This window comes from Rhinoderma darwinii, chromosome 4, assembly GCF_050947455.1.
Source record: "Rhinoderma darwinii isolate aRhiDar2 chromosome 4, aRhiDar2.hap1, whole genome shotgun sequence".
NCBI classification, from domain to species: Eukaryota; Metazoa; Chordata; class Amphibia; order Anura; family Rhinodermatidae; genus Rhinoderma; species Rhinoderma darwinii.
The window spans coordinates 125,780,737-125,804,269 of NC_134690.1; the positions used below are offsets into that span (position 1 = coordinate 125,780,737).

A 23,533-nucleotide genomic window follows, 5' to 3' on the forward strand; every position below is an offset into this window, starting at 1 on the left:
GATATGAGGTCAAGTGACGGGTCAGGTGACTGGCCTGTTCTACTTCCGGCACCGACCTCACTCAGACTGTCATTCACTTGGCAGCAGCCTGCATATTTTCAGACTCCGCAGAAGTCAAGCGGAATCTGAAAATATGAACACGGCCTACTCTTTCTGCTGGACTCAATGGACGGCAGAAAAAAATACTGTAGACTGTTCGTGAATTTACGGACGATTGGCAACTCTGTCTGATGAATCATGTTTTCTTTTACATCATGCGGATGGCAGTGTGTGTCACTTATCTGGGGTAGAGATGGCACCAGGAGGCACTATGGGAAGAAGGCTAGCTGGTGGAGGCAGTGTGATGCTTTGGGCAATGTTCTGCTAGGAAACATTGGGTCCTGTTGTTCATGTGGATGTTACTTTGACACGTTCCAACTACCCAAACATTTTTGCAGACCAAGCACACCCCTTCATGACAACGTTATTCCCTAATGGCAATGGCCTCTTTAAACCGTATATTGCACCCTGCCACACAGCAAAAAATTGTTCAGCAATAGTTTGAGGACAATGCTTAAGAGTTAAAGATGTTGACTTGGCCTCACGAGATCTCAAACTGCATCTCAATTGAACATCCTCTAAGGCTGGGTTCACACGAGCATGTTATGTCCGTAATGGATGTAACGTATTTCGACCGCAAGTCCCGGACCGAACACACTGCAGGGAGCCGGGGGCTCCTAGCATCATAGTTATGTACGACGCTAGGAGTCCCTGCCTCTCCGTGGAACTACTGTCCCGTACTGAAAACATGATTACAGTATGGGACCGTTGTCCGGCAGCGAGGCAGGGACTCCTAGCGTCGTACATAACTATGATGCTAGGAGCCCGGCTCCCTGCACTGTGTTCGGTCCGGGACTTGCGGCCGAAATACATTCCGTCTATTACGGACATAACATGCTCGTGTGAACCCAGCCTTAGATGTGCTGAAAAAACAAGTCTGATCCATGGATGTCCTACCTCGCAACTTACTAACGTCTTACCACAGGACAACTTCAAAGATCTTAGAGTCCATGCCTCGATGGGCCAGAGCTGATTTGGTGACACAAAGGGGACCTACACGATATTAGGCAGGTGTTTTTTTGTTTTTTTTTTCTTTTATTAAAAGGTTTTGCATATAAAAACTCAAAAAAACAAGTAATACTTTCATTTACTGTACATATTGCATGTAAAATGTTTACAGATCATATTAATCCAGTCTGGCACATCAGATGTCTTTAGAGTGTTGTATTTGGTACAATCCATTTACATGACATATACAGGATCATTAACAATAAATATTTTAGGGTTTAAAGAGGCTCTGTCACCGGATTCTGCAACCCCTATCTGCTATTGCAGCAGATCGGCGCTGCAATGTAGATTACAGTAACGTTTTTATTTTTAAAAACGAGCATTTTTGGCCAAGTTATGACCATTTTTGTAGTTATGCAAATGAGGCTTGCAAAAGTCCAAGTGGGTGTGTTTAAAAGTAAAAGTCCAAGTGGGCGTGTATTATGTGCGTACATTGGGGCGTTTTTAATACTTTTACTAGCTGGGCGCTCTGAAGAGAAGTATCATCCACTTCTCTTCAGAACGCCCAGCTTCTGGCAGATCACGCTGTGACGTCACTCACAGGTCCTGCATCGTGTCGGCCACATCGGCACCAGAGGCTTCAGTTGATTCTGCAGCAGCATCGGCGTTAGCAGGTAAGTCGATGTAGCTACTTACCTGCAAACGCTGATGCTGCTGCAGAATCAACTGTAGCCTCTGGTGCCGATGTGGCCGACACGATGCAGGACCTGTGAGTGACGTCACAGATCTGCACTGCCAGAAGCTGGGCGTTCTGAAGAGAAGAGGATGTTACTTCTCATCAGAGCGCCCAGCTAGTGAAAGTATTAAAAACGCCCCGATGTACGCACATAATACACGCCCACTTGGACTTTTACTTTTAAACACACCCACTTGGACTTTTGCAAGCCTCATTTGCATAACTACAAAAATGGTCATAACTTGGCCAAAAATGCTCGTTTTTTAAAAATAAAAACGTTACTGTAATCTACATTGCAGCGCCTATCTGCTGCAATAGGAGATAGGGGTTGCAAAATCTGGTGACAGAGCCTCTTTAAGGATAGAAGTTGTATAGAATGTATGAGGTTGTATCCCTTTCTGGCTGCTGGTTCTCTTCTCTCACCAGGTCACACTCCAGTAATGCCTTTTGCTTAAAGTTTCAGTCCATTTATACTCTCCCGCCCGAACTAACATTTGGCGTGGAGCTCCTGCAGGCTTGGCGGTACTGTTACCGTGGCAACCATACGACACCCGGAAAGTATCGTGCACGGGACCAATTCCCATGAAACCGCACCGCCCAGCGTGCAGCAGCGTCTCTACTACAAAGTTTTTTGTTTTTTTTTATATGCGTATGGGCAAAGTGTTTTTATGTGTATACACACTCCCTTCTGCTATTGGCTATGGTGTGATCTTGCCCAACTAGTTTCAGTACAGTAGGTCCCTCAATCTATCACTTTAACCCCACCGTCCAGTGATAATGGAATGACCCTTCTGATAGCATTCAGTCTGTATAGTATTTTCCGTGTCTGTGTGTGTGGGCTCAGTCATATAGCTGTATTATGGGTCTGTGCAGGAGCTTTGGGGAAAGGTTTTCTTGATCTCGGAGGATGGGCTCCAAAGAAATGGTCGGATACAACTGATATGTGATCACACAATAACCAAACGTATTGGGTCCACCTCAAAACGGACATCAAAACCACTTTAATAAAACGTAGATGACTTTTTAAAAGGACTACAAGGATTTCCATGCATCCTAGGCTCTGTGTACACTGGTCTTGTGGCTTTTTTTTATTATAATAGAAGCCATGACGCAGTGCCGGCCGGATTTGTCGTTTGATGGATTAAAGTGGTAAGCAATAGGCCCTATTGACTTATAGGCTTACGTTGTTTTAACGGCACGTCGGCTCCATGATGTGTTATTTTTTTATGTCAAAGATAACGGAACCCCCAACCGAGGCTCCGAACGGCAGTGTGAACAGAACCTATTTCACTATTGTCTGAGACTTATTTTCTAGTTATATCTACAATATATTTAAGGGGGAGTATCGATCTATCTTACTAGCAGTATTTCACTTACTTTTCCTTATTTGTGTGAGTTACCTTGTATGTGGACTCACCCTTTCATGAATGAGAATATTTAGGATCAGGTATATGGTCCTACAGTGTAAATTCTGAGTGGCAGGTAATGCATGTATTTGTTGAAAATTTGGTAATCTTTAGAAGCAGGAATGTACTGGATTCAATATTTAGCAGAACTGCTATTTTATGAATGTAAGAATAGATCAAGAGAACGTAACTGATTTGTTAAAGAACTACATTAAAAAAAAAGGCAACTTATTTTGCTTTTGTCTTGGTACTTTGTTGTTTTAAGCTTACTGTATATTTTATACTCTTTAAGGGTAATAAATAATATATAAAACCAGTCTTTTAAAGGCATTTATATATTTGCCCTAAAGTAACCCTTGCAGATGCCTGTAGATATTTTTAGGTTCTTAGTAGTAAGATTAGGGGTTTTTTTTTTAAGCATTATTCTTACTGCACCATCTAGTGGCTCAAAAGTAAATTGCCCTTGTTAAGTCTTACTGATTACGGTATTTTCAAGTCGTTATTGAGAACACTAAAATAATTGCTTTTGGGAGTTCAGTAGTTACTTAAATATTTCCTGTATAGTTATTTTGTTCATCTGAAAATAATGTATATATGTACATACACTGAGTGGCCAGGTTATTATCAGCAACTTCTTTTTTGGGCCACCTTTTGCACATAGCCATATGTTGAAATGACCGGCATTAGGACCCATGCACACGACCGTAAAAAAAAACTCTGTAATTGCGGACCGCAATACGGTCTGCAATTACCGACCGGCCGTGCTCCCATACTTTGTACGGCCATCATCGGCCGGCCGGGCCCGCAATCGAAGGCCGTGATTATGGGCACGGCCGTGTGCATGAGGCCTCATAGTGTGTGTTGGGAGAGTCTGAGATCTGACTTATTGCAGAACATAACAGATCATCTGAGTTAGGGACCGTTAGACATCTGTTACCTGCGCGAGACTAACAACCCTCCACTCGGCTTCAGCATCCAATATAGACATTTGCTATTAAAGACATAGGTTTTTGTTATGGTATAATCTCTAATAATAGAGGTTGTCCAGGATTAGAATGTCAAGGTTGCTCTCTTCCCAATACAGCACCACCCCTATCCATATGTTGTCTCTGGTATTGCAGCTCAGCTCCATTGAAGTTATTTGGGTTGGGCTGCAATACAACATACATCCTGTGGACAGGTGTGGCACTTTTTTGGAAGAAAGCAGGCATGTTTCTAATCTGATATAACCCCCTTTCACGCTCACACTTATCCTGCATTCACAGTTTGAGATCACATTGCTTACCTATTATGTCTTGAACTTAACCTTCTGGTAGTTTCTAAATATAGCACCTATCCAAGAAACCTAGCCTGCTGCGAGGCACTGTTGCCTTTCCATTTGGGCATATGTTAGACTAGCATGAATATATATAATGTGTGTGTGTGTGTGTGTGTGTGTGTGTGTGTGTGTGTGTGTGTGTGTGTGTGTGTGTGTGTGTGTATGTATGTGTATATATATATATATATATATATATATATATATATATATACACACACACACTACCGTTCAAAAGTTTAGGGTCACATAGAAATTTCCTTATTTTTGAAAGAAAAGCACCGTTTTTTTCAATGAAGATAACATTAAATTAATCACTCTATACATTGTATATATAAACCCAAATAAAAAGCACTTCAGGAACACTTGAGCTATATGATTTTAAAGAAGTTATTCTTTATTCCAAAATTAGTAATTTTTGAAGCAAGCGATAACAAACGAACGTTTCGGCCCAACCAGATTCTATTTCAGTTAGTCATATATTACTTATGTACGTTGATCTGAAATTATGTTTATACTCTAGACTAGTTCTATGGCTATTTACAGATGGTAACTCTCTTTGATATATAATTGGTATGTTTGTTTGATGTTTTGGTAATTCTAAACTGAATTTAAATGCAGATGTTAGTTTCTATATATTTTGTATGTATATATTCTTTCTTCTGTTGAGATATGTATTATATCCTCATTTAATCTCATTTTTCTACAGCGATTGTGAGAAAGGCTCTGGTTGGGCCGAAACGTTCGTTTGTTATCGCTTGCTTCAAAAATTACTAATTTTGGAATAAAGAATAACTTCTTTAAAATCATATAGCTCAAGTGTTCCTGAAGTGCTTTTTATTTGGGTTTATATATACATAGTATGGGTACTCCAACCCGAACCTGAATAGCACGAATAAATTAGGAGTGCATCCTTACAATTTTGATATAGATACACTCTATACATTAATGTGCTAAATGACTATTCTAGCTGCAAACGTCTGGTTTTTAATGCAATATCTACATAGGTGTATAGAGGCCCATTTCCAGCAACCATCACTCCAGTGTTCTAATGGTACATTGTGTTTGCTAACTGTGTTAGAAGGCTGATTAGAAAATGCTTGAAAACCCTTGTGCAATTATGTTAGCACAGCTGTAAACAGTTATGCTGTTTAGAGGAGCTATAAAACTGACCTTCCTTTGAGCTAGTTGAGAATTTGGAGCATTACATTTGTGTGTTCGATTAAACTCTCCAAATGGCTAGAAAAAGAGAGCTTTCATGTGAAACTCGACAGTCTATTCTTGTTCTTAGAAATGAAGGCTATTCCATGTGAGAAATTGCCAAGAAACTGAAGATTTCCTACAACGGTGTGTACTACTCCCTTCAGAGGAAAGCACACACAGGCTCTAACCAGAGTAGAAAGAGAAGTGGGAGGCCCTGCTGCACAACTGAGCAACAAGACAAGTACATTAGAGTCTCTAGTTTGAGAAATAGACGCCTCACAGGTCCTCAACTGGCAGCTTCATTAAATAGTACCCGCAAAACGCCAGTGTCGATGTCTACAGTGAAGAGGCGACTCCGGGATGCTGGCCTTCAGGGCAGAGTGGCAAAGAAAAAGCCATATCTGAGACTGGCTAATAAAAGGAAAAGATTAATATGGGCAAAAGCATACAGACATTGGACAGAGGAAGATTGGAAAAAAGTGTTATGGACAGACGAATCGAAGTTTGAGGTGTTTGGATCACACAGAAGAACATTTGTGAGACGCAGAACAACTGAAAAGATGCTGGAAGAGTGCCTGATGGCATCTGTCAAGCATGGTGGAGGTAATGTGATGGTCTGGGGATGCTTTGGTGCTGGTAAAGTGGGAGATTTGTACAAGGTAAAAGGGATTTTGAATAAGGAAGGCTATCACTCCATTTTGCAACGCCATGCCATACCCTGTGGACAGCGCTTGATTGGAGCCAATTTCATCCTACAACAGGACAATGACCAAAAGCACACCTCCAAATTATGCAAGAAATATTTAGGGAAGAAGCAGGCAGCTGGTATTCTATCTGTAATGGAGTGGCCAGCGCAGTCACCAGATCTCAACCCCATAGAGCTGTTGTGGGAGCAGCTTGACCGTATGGTACGCAAGAAGTGCCCATCAAGCCAATCCAACTTGTGGGAGGGGCTTCTGGAAGCATGGGGTGAACTTTCTCCCGATTACCTCAGCAAATTAACAGCTAGAATGCCAAAGGTCTGCAATGCTGTAATTGCTGCAAATGGAGCATTCTTTGACGAAAGCAAAGTTTGAAGGAGAAAATTATTATTTCAAATAAAAATCATTATTTCTAACCTTGTCAATGTCTTGACTATATTTTCTAGTCATTTTGCAACTCATTTGATAAATATAAGTGTGAGTTTTCATGGAAAACACAAAATTGTCTGGGTGACCCCAAACTTTTGAATGGTAGTGTATATATGTGTATATATATATTTTATGTACTTTTATCATAGTTGGAAGTATTCCTCATTTATATGCCAGAAAGCAAGTAAAGTTTTAGCCACATGAAACCTCAAAAATCATATGAAGTGGTGTGGGATGATTGTACGATGCCTCCTGTTCAGCGACGTGCCAGTTATCACCACTTTGCAAACTGAGAGGGACAGAATCCTTGAACTGAGAGACCTTGGTTTATCACTCCGGCAGATCGCTATGCGCCTAGGCCGAGATGTCAGCACTGATCAAAGTTGCGTATCCTGGAGGTTGGGAGAACCACGATGAACGGGAATGACAGCAAGAGGTGTGCGGAGCCGAACCTCTGCACGGATGGATCATCTGCTTGGAATAGTGGTGCGCAGTGATCTATTCTGTACTGCAAGTGAAATTTGACGTCATATCCAAAGCCTTGCACTGCAACCAGTGTCTGCACAAACCATCAGAAGGCGTTTACACGACATTGGGCTACGAGCCAGACGCCCAGCTACAGGTGTTCCATATACCACATGCCACCGCTCTCAAAGGCTATCATGGTGCATAGCAAGATGGCAATGGAGGCTGGAATCGAGGTCTATCCGCTTCAGCCACGCTTTTGTCTTAAATGCAATAATAGCCGGAGAGCGGTTTGGAGACCACTGGTTAACGCCATGAAGAGGCCTTCACAAGGGAACGTCACACCGGTCTTACTCCCGGGATTATGGTGTGGGGTAGCATAATGTACGGTAGCTGGACCCCTCCAGTCTTCTTTTCAGGTACACTAACGGCTCTGCGTTACGTTGATTTGGTTGTGAAACCAGTTTTTCAACAGGACAATGCTAGGCCGCATGTTGCTTGTGCTACTGTGAGCAGCCTGGATGGCCTAAACGTGCTACCATGTCCTGCAGCGTCTCCGGACTTGTCTTCCCTCGAACACATCTGGGACGTCATTGGACGGCAATTGCAAAAGGAGCTGCCAGCAGCCAATCTTGAAGTGCATTCAGTGTGGAATAACATTCCTCAGACAACCATTAATTACCTCATAGACAGCATGCCAAGGTGTATAATAAGTGCATGTATTTCTGCGTTTGGCGCTCATACTCATTACTGTAAAGTCAAGATGTTTGGAATATGTTTCCATTTTTTTTTTTCATAATTTACATATCTTTAACATGTCTATCGATCCTGTGATTTCCACAATTCCAAACTTTTCCTTCTTGGTGTTGCAATTGTAATGTTATCAATATTCTTTCCCTGGAAGGAATCTACTATTAAAGCACTGCCAGGCTCACCAAAGTAACGTCTGATTCGAGAAATAACCGGAGTTAAGGCCCCATTAGACAGCGCGATTATCATACGAATTTTCATATACTCGTTCGAATGTAAGAGATAATTGACACATGTAATAGCATGCAACGATCGAATGGCTAACGACAATTCGTTGGGTTTCTGCAGATCGGCCACATCTACCGGAGTGAAAGATTATCGTTCATCGCCACTACTTCCCCTCGTCTAATTATAAATCTTCTAGTCCTTAGCACATCAGGGTTGATCGTCACATTTTGAGCTTTTGTTACACCTAGTCTTTTACACACCACCTACAAGCTCAGTAATCATTGTGTGTAATTGCAGTATGGGTGAACGAGCAACGATCACGGTAATCACTAAACAGCGAAAGTCTTTAGCGATTATTGTTACGTGTAATAGAAAGTTTTTCAAACTCAAATGACTCTATAATCGTTGCTCTTTCATAAAAGAATATCTGCCTGTTTAATAGGACCCCTAGGAACGTATCACCACATAACTAACAGGACTTTAGAAAGGCTGAGTGTCAGTCACTGGAGAGCTTTAACTGCGACATATTGATTGTTACCCAGCTTTCTTATAGTCCTTTTACACAGGCCAATTTTGGCCGTAACAACGACGCCTATCAACAAGTTGATCGGCGCTCATTTGCACCTTTCAGAAGGAGGTATGATCAGTAATGGATGGGGACATTCGATTGTTACTATGCATAACTAGATTCGCATTACCATCATGTCTGCAGCACATCTCTCTGTTTACACAGGGAGATGTGCTGCTGACAACGATACGATCATCCGATGAACAAGCGTTTGCGCGTTAATTGGCTGATCGTTGCTTTGTTAAAACCGGGCTCTGATTGGGATTAAGCATTCATACGAACGCTCATTTGCCCCATCATTGTCCTGGGTAAAAAGGGCCTTAGAAAACTCATTACTTACCTCTGCATTACTTACCTTGTACTCCTCCTGAGTTACAGCCTGTATTATAGTGCATAGAGCTGCATTCACGATTTTGCTGGTTCACATTGGAAACATTCAACTGCACTTTACAAATCATCAGATGAAGCTCTGTGTGGACAGTCAGCAAGAAATATTGGGGATTTCAACTCCGAAGCCTAAAGAGTTGTGAATGCAGCTCTGGTTTATAATTCAGGCTGTAACGAACAGGAAATAGGAGACGGGAACAGCACTCCTCCAACTTCTTTTAAAGCTTTATGGTGCACGCCAGACCTGGGCCTGGTCCCAATCATCCCCCAAATAGATAGTAGACAAAAAGAAGGCTTGATAAAGGCTTAATAAAAGCTGAAACGTCACACTCTGAAATAAACCGCTGGTGATATATCTTGTATATCTTGTACTGCCTACATTATTTTTTACTAGTAACTCTGTAAACATAAACTGTTCCAAAGTTTTTTGTTTTTTTGTTGTTGCACATCCAAGCAAAGACACACCAAATCTATTAAGATGTGTACACCTCTTAATAAGTTTGGCCCATTTTCCGCCAACATAAATTACTTTAAGGGCATGACCACACGTGGCGGATTTCCTCCGCAACTGTCCGCATCAATGCCGCACAGAATCTGCGTTGCAGATTCTGCAGCGGATCTGCACAAAATGTGCAGTAAATTGATGCGGACTAGCTGCTGCGGACTGCGGTAAAAGTACTTCCCTTCTCCCTATCAGTGCAGGATAGAGAGAAGGGACAGCACTTTCCCTTGTGAAAGTCAAAGAAATTCATACTTACCGCCCGTTGTCTTGGTGACGCGTCCCTCCTTCGGCATCCAGCCCGATCTCCCTGGATGACGCGGCAGTCCATGTGACCGCTGCAGCCTGTTATTAGCCTGTGATTGGCGGCAGCCGTCACTTAGACTGAAACGTCATCCTGGGAGGCCGGACTGGAGACAGAAGCAGGGAGTTCTCGGTAAGTAGGAACTTCATTTTTTTTTACAGATACATGTATATTGGGATCGGTAGTCACTGTCCCGGGTGCAGAAACAGTTACTGCCGATCGCTTAACTCTTTCAGCACCCTGGACAGTGACTATTTACTGACGTCGCCTAGCAACGCTCCCGTCATTACGGGAGCCCCATTGACTTCCTCAGTCTGGCTGTAGACCTAGAAATACATAGGTCCAGCCAGAATGAAGAAATGTCAAGTTAAAAAAGCAAGACGGATCCGCAGCACACATAACATGTGCATGACAGCTGCGGACTTCATTGCGGAAATTAGAATCTCCATTGAAGTCAATGGAGAAATTCCGCCATGAGTCCGCCACTGCTCCGCAACAGACAGAGCATGCTGCGGACACAAAATTCCGCTCCGCAGCCTATGCTCCGCAGCGGAATTTTACGCCTCGTCTAAACGAACACTGCTAAATTAAAGTGTAAGTCAATGGACAAACGGCTCCGCTGCGGATTAACGCTGCGGAGTGTCCGCAGCGGAATTTAAGTGAAATTCCGCCACGTGTGAACCCAGCCTAATACTGCCGTTTGAAACACCATTCCCCCATTGTGTCTATGATATGTATAGACATAGGGAGCAATATCAATCTTTCTACACAAGTTTTCTGGCGTAGAAAACTGCAAAAGGGCCCAAAAGTTGCAATTTGCATTGCAAATTGCTGCTTTTGGCCTTTTTACGCCACTCACCACTGTTGTGAAAATGAGGTATGGTTTCCCAAAAGGGGACTGGGTTACAGTGGCCCAACAAACTTTTAGTATAATTTACGAAAAAAAACTGGCGTAAATTATAGTGGAAATCTATGCCATCTCCAAGCTAGATAACTTCACTCTATAACTTGCTTCCACATGATCAGACTAACCCCCCCCCCCCCCCATCAAACAAATAAAAAATAAAAAGAATACTCACCTCATCGCTCCTCCTTTTTCCCTCCGGGTTCCCTCATGTTTCCTCAGCATGCAGCGGCGCATACAATGTCCTGTCGTCGAGTAGTGTCAGGACGTTGTATGTGATGTAGCACTGATGATGTTGAGTTCTGTGTCGCATCAGAACCTTCTATGAACCGCAACATGCTGTGGGGACCCAGAGGGGAGGATCGGTTCGGTGAGTATAGTTATTTTTATATTTTACATTATGTCCGATGGTAAAGGTGCAATAGATGCTGCAGTTGTTGCACAAATAAATTCCTCCCATAGTGGTCACTGTTGCAGGAAATAATTGACTGTTGGGAAGAAGACGACCTATGAAAATACAGGAAGGGGGATTTGATGAGTAAATGCACAGAGGTATGTTTGTAAGCACGGGTGTACAAAGAGGGGCACCTTTCGGGTGCTGGTTTACACTACCCCACTCTTTAATACCTGGGACATGAGGACTTGTTGCTTGGTTTTTGGGTTAATTCCCCACATTCTTGATTTTAGGCCTAGCACAGGTTCTCCCCACCCATTAAAATAAGGGATGCAGCCAACCTGATCACAAGAGGGATAGTATGTTTCTCACTCGATCAAATACCTACTCATAGCATCACTCCAGCAATGAACAATGAAGTGTTTGAGAAGCTTCTTTCTACGGGCAGTATGGATCTGACAACTGGGCTGTAGGCCATGCAGCATCAGAGGTGACAACTAGATGAAATTGCCTCTAATGCAGCTATATACCCCAGGGCACCCAAGTTGAATGAAAGAGTTAATAATTTTAATTTAAATTCCAATTTATGCAAAAATGTATGTAAGTGTTCAAGAAAAGTTTTTGATGAGTATGTATGCATGCAGCAAAGTGTGTGTATATGAAAGGACAGGCTGCGGCTGTTTTGGCAGTGGGTTCTATGGCTACAAGAGAATTCCGCATAGAATGAGATAATCTTTAGTAGAGGAAGCTGAAGGAGGTCGGAGGATGAATAGATTGGTAGACATAAGAGTTCTTAAAGTGCTTAGTTCAGTTATTTCTGTCTCCCTCTTCATAATATTCAGAGATTCTCTAGTGACTGGTATAGTACCAAGGGACTGGCGCAGGGCAATTATGGTGCCTCTCTTCAAAAAGGGCTCTAGGTCTTCCCCGTGTAATTATAGACCAGTAAGCTTAACATCCATTGTGGGGAAAATGTTTGAGGGGCTATTGAGGGACTATATACAGGATTATGTGACAATAAATAGCATTATAAGTGACAGCCAGCACGGTTTTACTAAGGACAGAAGTTGTCAAACTAACCTAATCTGTTTTTATGAAGAGGTGAGCAGAAGCCTAGACAGAGGGGCTGCTGTGGATTTAGTGTTTTTGGACTTTGCAAAGGCATTTGACACTGTCCCTCATAGACATCTAATGGGTAAATTAAGGACTATAGGTTTAGAAAATATAGTTTGTAATTGGATTGAGAATTGGCTCAAGGACCATATCTAGAGAGTTGTGGTCAATGATTCCTACTCTGAATGGTCCCCGGTTATAAGTGGTGTACCCCAGGGTTCAGTGCTGGGACCACTATTATTCAACTTATTTATTAATGATATAGAGGATGGGATAAATAGCACTATTTCTATTTTTGCAGATGACACCAAGCTATGTAATATTGTTCAGTCTATGAAAGATGTTCATACATTACAAACCATTTTGGACACACTAAGTATTTGGGCATCCACTTGGCAAATGAGGTTTAATGTAGATAAATGTAAAGTTATGCACCTGGGTACCAACAACCTGCATGCATCGTATGTCCTAGGGGGAGCTATACTGGGAGAGTCACTTGTTGAGAAGGATCTGGGTGTACTTGTAGATCATAAACTCAATAACAGCATGTAATGTCAATCCGCTGCTTCAAAGGCCAGCAAGATATTGACGTGTATTAAAAGAGGCATGGACTCGCGGGACAGGGATGTAATATTACCACTTTACAAAGCATTAGTGCGGCCTCATCTAGAATATGCAGTTCAGTTCTGGGCTCCAGTTCATAGAAAGGATTCCCTGGAGTTGGGAAAATATACAAAGAAGAGCAACTAAACGAATAAGGGGAATGGAGAATCTAAGTTCTGAGGAAAGATTAAAAGACTTAAAACATTTTAGCGTTGAAAAGAGACGACTAAGGGGGGACATGATTAACTTATATAAATATAAGAATGGCCCATACAAGAAATATAGTGAAAACCTGTTCCATGTAAAACCCCCTCAGACAACAAGGGGTCACGACCTCTGTCTGGAGAAAAAAAGGTTCAACCTGCAGAGGCGACAAGCATTCTTTACTATGAGAACTATGAATCTGTGGAATAGTCTACCGCAGGAGCTGGTCACAGTATCTACAGTAGATGGCTTTAAAAAAAAAGGCTGAAATAATTTCCCAGAAGTTAAAAATATCCTCTCTTAATTCAATGTGTAGAATTTTTGTTTCATCCCTTCCCTTGGTTGAGCTTGACGGACATGTCTTTTTTTTTTGAACCGTACTATGTAACTATATAAAGAACAGTATAGCCAGTGATGACTTTACCACTGAATAAATCTGGGCAACGTTCCAGAGCTGTATGGTGGGCGCGTTTTCTCATGTTCTCATTGGTGGCAGCAATTAAAAGTGCATGTCAGTCATTGCAATATTATTGGAGTTACTGCCGCTGGCAGTTGTGTATCCAAGTGAATCTTTCAATTACGTTTATTAGCATAATTTCAGTTTTAGGGCAGTACTTTTATCTCGCATATTCAAAATTTGCCATCAGCTGGTATTGTTACAATTGAACCTTACAAACACAAAGAGGTTTTCCTATGGCAGGGAGGCTATATAGAAATCTATAAGGTGCAATGGCAAAAATCTGTCTGCCACAGAAAAACCTACTTATGAGGAACACCAACTTAGGACACCAAATCCTTCCGATTCTCTAACTTGGGTTTTCGATTCCTCTCTTATAGTAGACTTTGATACTATTAGGTCATATCTGAGAAGACAGATTATTTTTCCAACTAGATTGGGAGTAATCGCAATTAAAGCTTATTCTAACACTAATGACATTGTGTCCACAGGTACAAAGCCAACAGAATAAGTTGTTACGAACTAATAACCCATCCCAGGTGGTAAAAACTGGCATAATAAAAAGTGTTCGAGTGTTTTAGCATTTAGTGCTTGGTCCTGTATAACAAAGTGCTGTCACTTAGCGCACACACATAGATCTTGTGCAGTCAGTGATGAAAGCTCGGCTTTTCCTCTGGCAGCATTTCAGACTTGCACCCCGCTGCAGATTACACTTTGACTTATTGGAATAAAATCTCTGGAATGACAGAGCCGAGCAGGTCATTTTCTTGTTCACGTTATTAAAATGACCGTTTTGTACACTATTATTCAAAATAGCCAAGTCTTTATGGCATTTTGGTGAAATTCCCTTGTAGAGACGCACATTTGCTGGAAAGGGCAAACTTGCATAGTAGAAAAGATAAATCAAATTCAGGAATGGGTAGTTTATTGAATCTAAATTGTGCCCAGTTGGCCTAAGATCTATATGTGAGCAATCCATCTTGTGTTGATAATAGAGGCTCTGGAAATCCACCTGATGTTTGCAATATTAAATTTCCGTCTAATGAGCTGTACTAATACATATTGAAGATGGTTGTAAAGAGCAGATTGTGAGTCCAAGCGGGATAATTTGAAAGAAACATCAGCTTAGCCTTTAACATGACTCTAGGGGTACGTCTACAATTACACATATAAGCAAAATTACATTTAAATAGAGTTCCTATTAGGCTTCTTCTAGAATGAAGCATGGAAGAATGGGAATGTCTTCACAAGTTAGCGTGTTGTGCTTTTATTATTTCTTTTATCAGTCTGATATATTTGTACATACATCGCCTTATATACAGTGTCTTTATTCTATGTCTTTACTTCCAGATGGTACGTAATGTTTAGTCAAAAAGTTCCTAGCAGTAATCTACAGAATTAGAAAGCCCTAGAAGCTTGCTCGATGACCTATAAATACCTTGGCTTTTAAAGAGCATCAGTCACGGGGCATTACTTCATTTATTGATGAATTATGTGCCCCCAGCCCCCAGAATTTAAAGATCTTGTCATGGTGTTTGCAAGTGACTAACATCCTTCATCAGTTTTAGAAGCTGGCCTGCTGGCCGCCACAATGGGACAAATTACCAATCCCATACAAGGTTGACCTAAGATCATTTGAACTAGGGACGAATCAAGCCTTTATTTCACCCGGGGCCAGTAGCCGTCCCCTACAGAGTAATACGAACAAATCCTTGATGTCCATGTATGGATTTTAAGTTCAACAGCCCAGTCATCAGGTCACCCTTCCCCCGACAATACTGCCATTGTGTCTTAACTTTACTCCCTACCATTGTGCAATGTGAGCGTACCACATAAATGTACCCCCATTATTACAATTTTATTAAGTATTTCCGCTGGTGCTAGTGGCGCCCCCCACATGCCCCTCCCTAGCCCCGCTACTGATTTAAATGCCAGAACCAAAATATGTGCAGGTCGGGATTTGGTCGATGCTGGATGTGGGATCCAACGAATAATGGTTGTACTACATTAATACCTAAAACGGTCTCCTCATCAGAGATTCTTTTTAAAGTTGACAATGTGGAATATCTCGTGGGCCAGTCTCTACCAGTTCATCACGTTAAACTTGTGATAGTTGGTTTGGCTTTTGTGTGTCTACAAAGTGAACCTGTAGCCATTCTTGTGTATTGGTATATGCACCAATGTCGTATATCTGTATCGTGACCTCTATTTTAGTCAAAGTTGAGATTCTTCACTTTACATTTTTTCTCTTCTGACAAGGCAGTACTTTTTAAACTTAATATTTCATCAAGTATAATGCTATTAGAGACTTATTTTTACTTAGTTCACTCATCAGGCAGTGAGACGGCAATAAAAGGGAATGGCTCCTTTGAGACATTAATGCTTTGGAATAAATGATGTGCTAGAACAGAAATTTAATTAATTTACAGAGTATATTGATAGTCCCCTGTTACTGTGCTGTATATTTTTAATCTTCTTTAACATCTGTAGTAAAGTGTTTCAAAACCCCTGCAGTTGAGCAACTAATAGATAATTAAGTAATAAGGGAAGAGGTTTCCAGAGGGAAAGAGAATCTTTTAACGAGTGCTGTCATAATAGGAAGAAAGTCCCGCTCACATGATTTATCCAGAAGAAAATATCCAATTCTATTCTGTTTTAAACTACAAGCTGGATCTATGCGATATTTGGAGAATGTTTTCTTATAGGGTTTTATGAGCAGGAACATAATCTACACACCGTGAATATTTCATATGTACTCATAGTAACCCTTACCTTCATTTCTGCTGAAAATAAAACTAGGAGCGGTAACAGAAGTTTCATGGATATTCTGCATATACTTATACATTCATATATCACAAGCCTGTAAGGAAATCCTCTATTTTAACTACTGTACTTTACTTGAATCTCATGATACTACGTGTTTTTTTTTTTTGTTTTATTTAATTCTTCAAGTTTTTTGTTACCTTCTAAAAGCTTTCAGCAATGTATAATGAAGTAGCAGAAAGTAACGGATCTGGCCTTCATATTATTAGAATGTCCATCTCATAGACTTGGCTGTATTCGGGGCCACCATATTTTACCTCTTCAGATTCCTTACATAAAGGGCGTATTGTATAAAAACTAGTGCAGGTGAAAAGTGGAGCTGTATCCTAGAGCAAACCCATCAGATCACTCCCGTCACTCAGACTACTAGAAAAATGAAGACGTTGGTAGGCAGCAACTCCACTTTTACTCTTAATACCTTTTGTGCTTATAAAGTTCAATAACCAACAGTTTATTTGTTATTTCCATTCATGTCAAGTTCTTCTCTTTGGTATGGCCAGCTTTGGTTTTAGATCATGACCCCTTATAGACCGGTACATTTGGCTTGGCGGAGCAAGTGTGTTAATTTCAATAAAGACTTCCGCTGGAATAAAACATCAGGCATGTTGAAATCCAACATGTCCATTCTTTCGTTCCCTCAACATCTGCCATTTGTGAGATGTTGCGCTGCCCCTATACATATGTCAGCTAATTCTGCCAATGTCAACTTGTTCGATTGACTATAATCTAATTTGCTTTCCCAGTTTAATGCCTAGAATTGAATAGCTTTCTTTTTTTTATTTTATGATCTATTGCTGAAGTGATGCCTTGTATTGGCTCACTTATTTGAAAATGCAAGCCTTCTAAAACCAGACATGATGCCGAATATGTTTTTAAAGCCTAAATTTTCATCTAGCTGGCCAAAAAAAAAAATATAACCTTTTTGTTAAAGGTTGAATAGAATGTAATACTAATAATACTGTTAGATATCTGTACGGTCTGGGGTGTTTCTAATCTAGATGCTCTTTTAATGTAACATTTTGTTGCCTATTTTTAGCCGCTATTTCGCTGCAAATTCTGTTTGACATTACAAGGTTCTATTTATTGACTTCTGCCTCAAGCTTGAAGAACTGCAGCTAATATATTAATTTAATTATAATTGTCTAATTTGTTTTTTTTCTGGCTAGCAAAAGCAGATGAAGTATTAAGAGCAAAGGAAAAGAGTCAAGAGGATGCCAGGAAGCGTAAAGAAGAAGGTAGGTGTCAGTGTGGGTCCTTCTAAAGGCCAAACCATAATCTATAACCCTATAAATTTATGTTCGTTCTTAGGAACCAGCAGTTTTGGAACCCAGAATGTAAATGGCATGTGCCTTATGTTATAGACATGTTCCTGTTGGCCTTCAGCCTGGCTGTTTATTCTATACATGTATTTGGAAAAAGCAATCTGCAACATTTTTAATAAAAGGCATGTACAATAAAATGCCTTTAATCTGTTATCAATGGAGCCAGAACATAATCTGGAATATTTGACGGTTTTACAAAGTATAAAAAAAACCTTTCTGACTTGTGTCTTCGGGTGCACTAATAAAACACAGTGATCTTATTTATAAAAAACGGTCTAACATAAAAACTGGCCTTATTGCCCGTGGCAACCAATCAGAGATCAGCTTTCATTTTTCCAGAGTAGTTTTAAAAATGAAAGCTGAACTCTGGTCTCTCTAGGTATTTAGGACCATTTTTGTGTTAGACAGTTTTGATAAATGATCCATGTTTTTATTTAAAAAAATGCCCGTCTTTCACCTAATTATCAAAGTCTGGGCCCCTCATTGCAGTAAATGGAAACCAGAAGAGGACATGCATTGCTAGTTAATAGGGTACATCTAGGTCTTCATGTGGACATTTCTATCTCAGGATCGCGCCTTCCCCCACGTTTACAAATTCCAGTAGGTACATGAGCATGATGATGAGTGATATATTACAGATTGACAGGAGGGAAGGATAGAGCAGGGTAGTGGCTTACCATGGCTGCTACAAAGTGTCCCCATATATAGAGTATGGTGTGAATGAGCACAAGCTACTACTCTAAGGGTATGTTCACACGAGGTCATTACGTCTGTAATTGACGGACGTATTTCGGCTGCAAGTAGCGGACCGAACACAGTGCAGGTCCGCCGGGCTCCTAGCATCATAGCTATGTACGACGCTAGGAGTCCCTGCCTCGCTGCCGGACAACTGTCTCGTACTGAAAACATGATTACAGTACGGGACAGTTGTCCGGCAGCGAGGCAGGGACTCTTAGCGTCGTACATAACTGTGATGCTAGGAGCCCGGCTCCCTGCACTGTGTTCGGTCCGGTACTTGCGGCCGAAATACATCCGTCAATTACGGACGTAATGACCTCGTGTGAACATACCCTAACAAGTGCAATATAGCACGTGCTTACAGAAGTGGAACAATTATGAGTACGTATTATCTTTTGGGTGAAAATAAAGTTTAATGCATTTACTTAAAATACTTCTGTCTATATACAGCAGTCCTTCTTTGCTGCTTCCTATCTCTCCTGCCCTGCAAAGTCCATAATCCTGAAATGATTCTAAAACATTGGCACCTAAGTAGGCACACACCTCCTTCACATTAACATAATCCAATATCAACTGTTTAAAGAAGCATTCCAGGCATACATATTAAAGCAGTCTAAACCTGGGTATACACAAGGTCACTGGTTTTCCTGACTTCCCCAAAAACATTCGTTCTTGGCCCGCCCATTTTTAATTTTTTTTAATATGGTGAGCAGAATACGTCCGTGTAAGGGCTTGTCCGCTTGTAGCGGAATTGCTGCGTAAGTCTGGAGTTGCGGTCGGAAAATACGGAAAATATTCAGAGCAGAAATTGACCTGCGGTGTGTATTTTTCGGACCACAGCATGTCCATTCCTGCTGCGGAAAGTGGACAGTATTGTGGACTGATCCTGCCAAAATCTTCGGGTTCTGCCGATTTTCATCTGTGTACGGCCAGCAGAGACTCTTCAATATACACAGTCATCACCAATAATGTATAAATTGATGCATATATTCACCTTTTTAGCACTAATTGGAGAAGCACTACCTAGGAGAAGCACGATACATGACCTGCGAGACCATGCTCCATTACCGTTGACTAGTGCAACATGAGTGTCAAAGCAGCAGGGAGGAGGCTAATCTATATAGTGCTATAGGCACATAGGGTGGAGCATGACCCACAAAGCTCGATAGGCCATTATGATTATTTTCTTTTTTGCCTGGAATATGCCTTTAATTTGAATTTAGTGTCATTTGTTACCCACATTTCATACAACTTCAAAGTCCTGAGCTTCGCACCACACACGTAGCAATCTATTAGTTGTATTTCACATTAATAATTGAGGAATTCTTCGACATATTAGATGGAATGGAAGCGTTCTCCGTGTCTTTGTAGGCCTGTGTACTTCCACATTTTTTATTAATCTTTTGCTTTTGAGTTATTATTCATTGTAGAATAAAGCTAATGCTTAGAATCATCTTTAGAGATTTTAGGATATTGGCGTTTAAACATTTTCTCATTGATCATTTAAAAGAAAATATATAACTTTTTCAGCGTAATGAAGAAAATTTAAATAATGTATGCAAAACGGATCTCACTTCAAACTACACTGGGCACTCATTTCATCTAAAGGATATCTTTCTTTCTCTTATGTTAATTTGCTAATTATGTTAGCCAGATATCTAGCTTAATGCATGAAATGAATTGCAGATGTAACCATGATTAAGAGAGGTAAGACTGCAATGAAGTTTTTTCTTTGTCGGAGGATTTTTACATGTCTCTCAGTGGTTTGGTAGGTCAATAACGTTAATTCTGGCTAATGAAAATGTAACATATGTCAAATCATTTGTAATATTGATATTTCATGCATAATCTGTACTTAATATAACTTTTGTGCAGAATCGATTTTATACAAGGGTGGTGTTATAGCTGTGACAGCCATAGATAGAAGATGCTATTGGGTCCGAAGGCTCAAGGGCACACTCAGGTGCAGGAATGTTGTTCCTTTTTTGAGGAAAACACGAAGTATTGGCTTTCTGGTGTCTACCTTTACTCTGTAGGTTAATCTTTGTTCAGAAGATATATATTATATGGCAGTTCTATCACCAGGACTGGATTATAGGGAGGGCATATAAGGGCAATTACCCAGGGACCTTCACAATTCCAGTTCCCTGAAGAGATTTACGGACACTGCCATCAGTAAGACATAGGAGTCTGAATTTCAGCTTTGCTTACCTCCAGAAGAACAATGGATCAGGCATGGCAAAATACAACAGCAGACATTAGGGTACAGTTGCGCTTTCCCCATACACATAACATTGTCTGGGGATCATGTCAATAGGGGAGGGGGTCCCACCAACTTCCTTGCCCCTAGGGTCTTCACCTACATTGATCCGGCTCTGAATATCACCCCTTAAATTCTGCCATTTGCGTTATTGCAGTAGAAATAATTGTCAACAGTGTGGGGTGGGAATTTTATGCTCTGTTCACGTCTGTGTCAAGGTTTTCTATTGTTCTGTTCCATCGTGGAATCAGAATGAAGAAAAAACAGGAGAGCACGCATTCAGCACTGATTCTGGGGTACAACTCTATGTAGTATGTCTCTGCTCAACATCACCGTTTTTGTCAAACTTATTTCTCTTAAAATAATTATTGGTATCTTTACTTCCTATGGTTTTATTGTGACCGTGCAGGAATAATATAATCTCATTTGTCTCATACAGAAAGATTCAAATTAGACAAACTGACAGTTTGCCTGCAATCTCACCAACATCATGATATTTTCCATTGGTTGTTATACTGTCAATAGACATACCCCTACGCCTAGACATACCCCTACTCCATCAGAGAACACATAAGATGTACATCAGAAGGTGTTGTGTATTGCTTGGAATGTCTATTGGGTCTGAGATATGTTGGCAAGACAACGAGAGAACTTAGTGTTCGCATTAGAGAGCATATCGGGACCATTATTAACTTTGAGAAGAATGAAAAAGATAGTCGAACCCAAAATAAACCATTTACCCCTACTCCAATCGCCAGGCACTTTAAGAAAAGACACAACCTGGATTGGACTATTCTCAGAGGTTGGGCCATCTGTAAGATCAATTTGGGCATTAGGGGTGGCAATTTGGACGAAACCCTCTTCAAGAGAGAGAGCCAATGGATCTTTTGTATGAACTCTGTCCACCCTCATGGCCTTAATGAGAGTTTTAATTTTGGATATTTCTTATAACCGGTCACCGTTCATATTTTTAGGTTATATAATCTTTGTTTCAGGTTACTTCTCTTTACTTTTGCATGCACACATGCAGGTCTATACTTCCGAGCGAGGTCACTCTGACAACTGGAACATCACAAACATATAGATGCAAGTAACAATGCAAATAGAGTTATGATACAAATTAATAATAATACATATGTTTAATGACATATAATTACAATACTATGTTATATTACCCAGGTTTTTTACGATACTTTTGTTGTCTTTTTTTTTTTTTTTTTGTGCGATTTTCATATACATAAACGTTTCTTACATTTTTATTTCATTTTTCACAACATATATGGCACAGTTTTGTTTATCATCCTACTCTCACTGTAACGTCTATGGGGTTTTTTTCTCTGGTCTGAGGACGTTTCTCATTATGTTACAAGTGCTCTTGTTGTTGATAAATAGATACAACACTGGATTTCACCAGATGTATTGTTACACAATTTTAAAAGATATTTCTTCACAATAATTTCCTGATTGGCTCCTATCGCTGTCAATCAATTATTTGACCTATTTGTGGGCTGCTGGCTTGGCGGTCGCCACCCCCAGAAGAAGCCAGAAATGCCGGCGAAACGCGTGTTGGGTCTCTAGTTATAATTTTAACAATCCAATGTTAGGCTACAGTTAAATTTCTCTGCAACCCACCCTGCTTCCTCGCACACAATTATCCATTGTTCCTTTCCACCACAATCCACTTTGACAGAGGAGGTCGTGGAGTTTCAACTGGGCTGTAATAGCCACTCTGACACGCTTCTCAGAAGCGGAACTTGTGGGGTGACCGCTGAGCTGAAGCGACCGCTCTGACTCACCACTCGGAGCGACTCCTCCGGCTCACGCACTCCAAGTGTTGCCCTCTGTGATCTACACAGGCACAGGAGGTGACACTGCTGTCTTAACTCCGCCCACTTCTTGTATGTGCTGCGCCGCTCCCTCGCTGGGCTCTAATTCTACAGCCCGATGGAGAGGCTCTGCTAACATACAAGCTCTCATAGGGCTACTATTCATCCAGTCCATACAGCAATAACTTTGTAGTATTTAACTGCAATTGTTGTCTGGATGGGATGATTGACACTCTGATAACAAAGAGTGCCAATATCAAGTACTGTGGCATACATGGGGTAATTCCTTCCCAACTTTGCTCATACAATACGGATTTGCTATTATTGGGGATCAAGATATTTTGACCACAAAGGGTGCTCCTAGTTAGCACACAAATATCAATAACTACATCTAGTTCATCCTTAATTGTTGCCCATCCATTTTTCCAACTTTATATGCATACTTGGACTTTGGCATAGCAAATTCATTTAGGGACAAACCGTTCATATACAATATAGGTATTTCACAATTTCCTATTTTGTCCTATTCAATTCAAAGCAGGTCATTCATATGACATATGGACTGATTCTTGTCCATCTCATCAGTGCAGAATTAGGGGTCATCTGCACCTTGCACATCGTACTGACATTGGAGATTTTAATTGTTCATTAGTCCATTAATAAAGGTTTTTTTGCTCTATACAAAACCATACCTTTCTTCCTTCCCGTCTTCAATTGTTATAATTATATTGGTGGTGTACACCGAGTGTGGTTCTAAAAATTTTTTTGCTCATACAATATTTGAGGGGAGTTGCCAACCTTATCTGTTATTTATACGTTTTATATGCAGGTTTTATATATTTTTCGACTTG

The 23,533-nt window shown here is 40.7% G+C and overlaps 1 protein-coding gene across 4 annotated transcripts in view; it reads left to right on the plus strand.

The window, feature by feature from the left end:
• RSRC1 (arginine and serine rich coiled-coil 1) overlaps nucleotides 1–23,533 on the plus strand; it is a 287,852-nt gene that overhangs the window by 201,728 nt on the left and 62,591 nt on the right. For all 4 annotated transcript variants that reach the window (XM_075861537.1, XM_075861536.1, XM_075861539.1 and 1 more), the window contains exon 7: nucleotides 17,703–17,771. In XM_075861537.1, coding sequence (XP_075717652.1) covers nucleotides 17,703–17,771 — 69 coding nt within the window. The remainder of the gene's footprint in view (nucleotides 1–17,702; nucleotides 17,772–23,533) is intronic.